The 4,742-nt window shown below is 40.6% G+C and overlaps 1 protein-coding gene across 3 annotated transcripts in view; it reads left to right on the top strand.

The window, feature by feature from the left end:
* The window catches only part of LOC107562832 (PHD and RING finger domain-containing protein 1), a 39,205-nt gene that overhangs the window by 19,943 nt on the left and 14,520 nt on the right, over positions 1 to 4,742 (top strand). For 2 of the 3 annotated variants that reach the window (XM_016247570.1, XM_016247568.1), the window contains exons 10-13: positions 2,355 to 2,467; positions 2,685 to 2,878; positions 2,988 to 3,110; positions 4,172 to 4,326. In XM_016247570.1, the coding sequence (XP_016103056.1) occupies positions 2,355 to 2,467; positions 2,685 to 2,878; positions 2,988 to 3,110; positions 4,172 to 4,326 (585 nt within the window). The remainder of the gene's footprint in view (positions 1 to 2,354; positions 2,468 to 2,684; positions 2,879 to 2,987; positions 3,111 to 4,171; positions 4,327 to 4,742) is intronic. The other variant, XM_016247569.1, reaches the window with a different exon arrangement.

Here is a 4,742-nt window from a genome sequence, read left to right on the forward strand (position 1 = left end):
TTCGAGGAATGAAAAGCAGATAATATTGATACCAAGAAACAAACATTTGGAATAGATTAAACCAAAGATACATACATACACCTGAATATCAGTGTTTTATGGCTTTAACTAATACAAATAACGAGTGGTAACTCAGCTAATCTAATAGGGAAACGTACAAACAACACATGCAATATACCAGATATATTTGTAGAGTATAATAGAGTAACGGTCTTTATGGGTGTGTGTGTTTGTGTTTGTGTGTGTGTTAGTTTACTTGGCTAGCCAGGCCCATCGGGGTCATTTACAGCTCTTTGGGACCGTGTTTGAAGTCAGATGGGGGAGATGATAGTGGGGGAGGACTGTTTAGAATCTCCTTGATGGCGAGGAACCATCTGGCAATTTAAACCCCCATTAAAAAGTAAAATCTCTGACCAGAACTGTAATTTATATGCAAATGTCAAAAGGCTAAAAGGGTCTCTTAAGCCATAAAAACCCAAAGATCATGCATGATTCTACGCAGACGCTACAGCTGTGTCATATGCCATAGCTGTGCACAAGGTATTTATCACAGCTCCAGACTTATTTGTTCATTAATGACGTCATCAGCGACTAGTTGACTTCGACTCGACTTTCATCACATAAAAGTCAGCTTCAAAAAATCAGTAGTCATTCAACCCCTAGCAAGGACCTTTACTTTTGCTCACACTTAGGCTTAGTGAATGAACTTTGGGAATGTTTTGTGCAGTACTGCTTTAGATATGAGCTAATGTGTGTTTGATTTTGTGTGGTATTGTGTTTTAGCTCGCTCCCAGATATATGATGCAGTCCACGTGGTTGGATGAGACCATCAATGCTGTAGTGGCCGGACTCAACACGGCCGTTTATGTGCGAGACTTGACCCCTCGCTCCAAATCCCGCCGGAGGAGAAAGACAGGTGAGACAGATTTGTTCTGGCTGATCTAATCACACATGGTCTAAACTTCTGAAATCTGATTTTTTTTTAATGGTTTTTAATTGGATTAAAATTGCTGTAAGAACAGTAATATTACTACAATTTCAAAGAACTTTTCTATTTTGATATATTGTAAAATGTAATTGATTGATGTGGATCAAAGCTGCATCATTACTCCAGTCTTCAGTGTCACACGTTCCTTCAGAAATCATTCTAATATGCTGATTTGCTGCTCAAGAAACATTTCTGATTATTATCAATGTTGAAAACAGTTGTGCTGCTACATAAATTTGTGGAAACTGTGATCGCCCGCCCGCCCGACCGATATTCTTTGATGAATAGAAAGTTAAAAAAAAGCTTTTATTTGAAGTATAAATCTTTTGTAAATGTCTATACTGTCACTTTTGATCAATTCAATGTGTCCTTGCTGAAAAAAAATATAAATTAACATTACTGCCTACTAACTGTTTTACCTGACCTTTTGTGATTGAGGTGGATCATAATAACCAGGTGTAATCAGGCGTTTTAGATTTCAGGTTTCTGTCTGATCTGAATGGGATTATATTACTTGTTTGTGCAGTTAAAAGAAGGAAAACCAAAAGCAAATCTTCAGCAACCTTAGGGGGAAAAACAAACATGGGAGTGAAGAGATGGAAACACAAAGTGAGGAAGTCAAAATCGAGAAGAAAACTGGTGAGCTCTCTGCTAATGTATAACCTATACTTTTTAACTTTTTTGTTCTTTATTGATGTTTCTGAAGCCTGTAATTTTTAACACCAATGTTGAAAGCTCTAATATAAATGTTTTGCTGATTGAAAGTATTGCTTTACCATCTCCATGCAAGAGGGCATGAACGTTTGTAGTAGTTATGTCTCCGTCATAAAAGTGTGTTTTCTATCTTTTTGCCCTTTCAGGTCGTAAAGAACCGGCCGGGACACCGCATCAACAGTATGGTAAGGGGCGTAACATTTCCGTCACACGCTTGAGGTATTCGGCCAATCACAACGCACTGGATAGCTGGCCAATCACAGCACACCTCGCTTTTCAGAACGATGAGCTTTGTAAAAATCATTGCGTTTCAAAAAGGTGGGGCTTAAAAGAGAAACAATAATGTACAGTATGTGGAAAATGTGTTTTTTTAACCTTAAACTGCATAAACACTTTTCATTACACCAAATACACAAAATAATGTTCTTTTTTTAGCAACATCATGTGACTCCTTTAATGTGTCCTTGCTGATTAAAAGTATAAACTAATGTTGCTGCCTACTAACCGTTTCGCCTGATTGGGTAACCTGAGATGGATCATAATACCAGGTGTGATCCGTTTTAGATTTCATTAACCTGGCTGTTAAGTTTGGTGTGATTCTGTCTGTTGTTTCTGTCTGATCTGAATGGGATTCTCTTACTTGTTCATGCAGTTAAAAGAAGGAAAACCAAAAGCAAATCCTCAGCAACGTCAGGGGGTAAAACAAAAATGGGAGTCAAGAGACGGAAACGCAAAGTGAGGAGGTCAAAATCGAGAAGAAAACTGGTGAGCTCTCAGCAGATGTATAACCACTACAATTTGAATTGATGTTTTATTGATGTTTCTGTAGCCTGTGGTTTTCTACCACAGTGCTGAAAGCTCTTATATAAATGTTTTGCTGATTAAAAGTATTGCTTTACCTTCTGCGTGCAAGAGGACATGAAGGTTTGTAGTTATATGTGTGTGTCATAAAAGTGTTTTTTCTATCTTTTTGCCCTTTCAGGTCCTAAAGAAGGGAACCAATTCCCGAGGTCGTATTGCACGGAGTTTAGGCATTAAGAAGCCCAAGTCTGGCTCCATGATTCCTTCAGTTTATCGGCCTTCAGAGTACAGTTTAGGAAGTATGCGTGCAGAAATCGGAGCAGCCTCCCTCTCAGTGTATGGAGATCCCTTTGACCTGGACCCCTTTGATGATAGGTGATGTTTAATTTAGTGTACTATGATGGTCTTCTCATTAACCATTTATATTTACAAGCTATTTTTAAGAAGTGAGTGGTTAACTTAGTTTTTGGATTTATCTTTTTAGGGAGGATGAGATTCAAGTTCCGACGCCATCCTCTGTTCTGGATGCTAAACGCCGTGGCCTCTCCCGTTCTGCCTTGCGATCCCATCAGCCTGTGGCCAGACCCATATCTGCCGGACTCTCCAGGTAGCTACTGGGGGGGGGGGGGGGGGGGTTCTGTCCTGGAATAGAAAGTGACATAGAACCCTGTTGAACATGTGCCTCATGTTCTGTTTGCTCATTTCAGAAGAGCCGAGTGCTTTACCAAGAGCATCTAAAGGCAGAGATTAAAGTGACCCTCAAGACTGTCAATAACTGGATTGACATTTATTGCCTCCCTGTGAGGCATAAAAGTCAGTGATATCAAGAACTCTGTGCTTTTTGTAAACACAAATTTATAGAGGATTGCTTGCACTTCTGGTTGACCTTAACTGCTCTATATATCTGTATCTTGGGCAAGCATGTCTAGAGAACTATAGTTAACTGAAGCATGCCCGGACAAGTCAGGGTTGTATTTGGTTACAGATCAGAGCAGTGAGTTTAGTTTAGTGAAGTATTTAGCAAGAATATTTGTTCTAAACTTGTAACACCCTATTGAGTGCAAACCGATGCACTAAAACTAATTGTATCACCTTAGACACTGCATAGCAATGCATTAAAACCACTCAGAGCAACAAAACGACTCCTATTTCAGTAAAAATCTAGCTTGGTCTGTCTTAAAGTCTGTAGTCTTTAGAGATGTCTTGAACTTGAAATGAATAGTGTGTTTTGTTCATTCACAACACTTTGTTTGTTAGACATTTTTCAATTCCAGGAATTTGTGTGTGAGAGTCCAAGAGTGTGGTGTTCTTCACTGAAGTACTTTTTTGAAGAACTGTATCTTATTGTAGAGGCTGTGAGAATCTGTCTTGAGAGCTCTCGGCGGTTCCAGCTTTCCATTCAAGAAGATCACCAGAGCTTCTTGTTTTGGGAGCAGTACTGTGCGTGTGGTCGGAACAGAGTGGATTAGAATGCGGAGACGCATGATTAACCTACAATGAATCCCGCTGGCTCGCGCGCCCCCGGGGTGGGTGGTGGGGGGGGGGGGGGGTCGCTCTTTATGGTCTCGATGGAGGAAATTGATCATTTCTACTTAATGGTGATGACAATCATAATGAAAGTAAGTTTGAGTTTTGGATAGGTGATCCTAGTCGTGTGCTGGTTTCCAGGCGAGGTGTGAGTGTCCCACAGGTGGCAGATGTTGCAGAGGAAGCCCCTGTATCAGATCTGCTGGGAAGCATCCTCAGTGGTCAAAGCATGCTCCTCATGGACAGTTCAGATGTGGTCATCAACAGAGACGGTTCTCTCAAAGCAACCAAACCCGGTAAGTCATGCTTTGGAGGTTTTTATATCTCCAACTCTTTGCTACTGGTAAGCAGGAGAGTTTTTTTTCTCCTCAGTTTGGGTTGTATGATATACTATATGAATATGGCTCCGATCAGACAGGATGCGCTTTTTAGGTCTGAAAACGCGAGGCGCACCGCACTGCCTTTTTTTTTTTGGTGACTTAAAAAAAAAAAAAAAAAAAACAAGAGCACAGTGCACTGCAGTTTTTATGTTGCTAGGCAACCACCAAATCAGTTGTCCTGTCAGTCCAATCAAATGATTATGGCGCAAGCGCTCTAAAATCTTTGGTTTTTGCTAAGTATAAACCTTAAAAAATACAGTTCCGGGCATTGCCAGCGGCAGGGTACCTCAGTCGGGGGGGGGGGGTTAAAAATGCAATCTTAATCGGGGGGG

Source organism: Sinocyclocheilus grahami, unplaced genomic scaffold (assembly GCF_001515645.1).
Source record: "Sinocyclocheilus grahami isolate Dianchi unplaced genomic scaffold, SAMN03320097.WGS_v1.1 scaffold843.1, whole genome shotgun sequence".
Classification (NCBI taxonomy): Eukaryota; Metazoa; Chordata; class Actinopteri; order Cypriniformes; family Cyprinidae; genus Sinocyclocheilus; species Sinocyclocheilus grahami.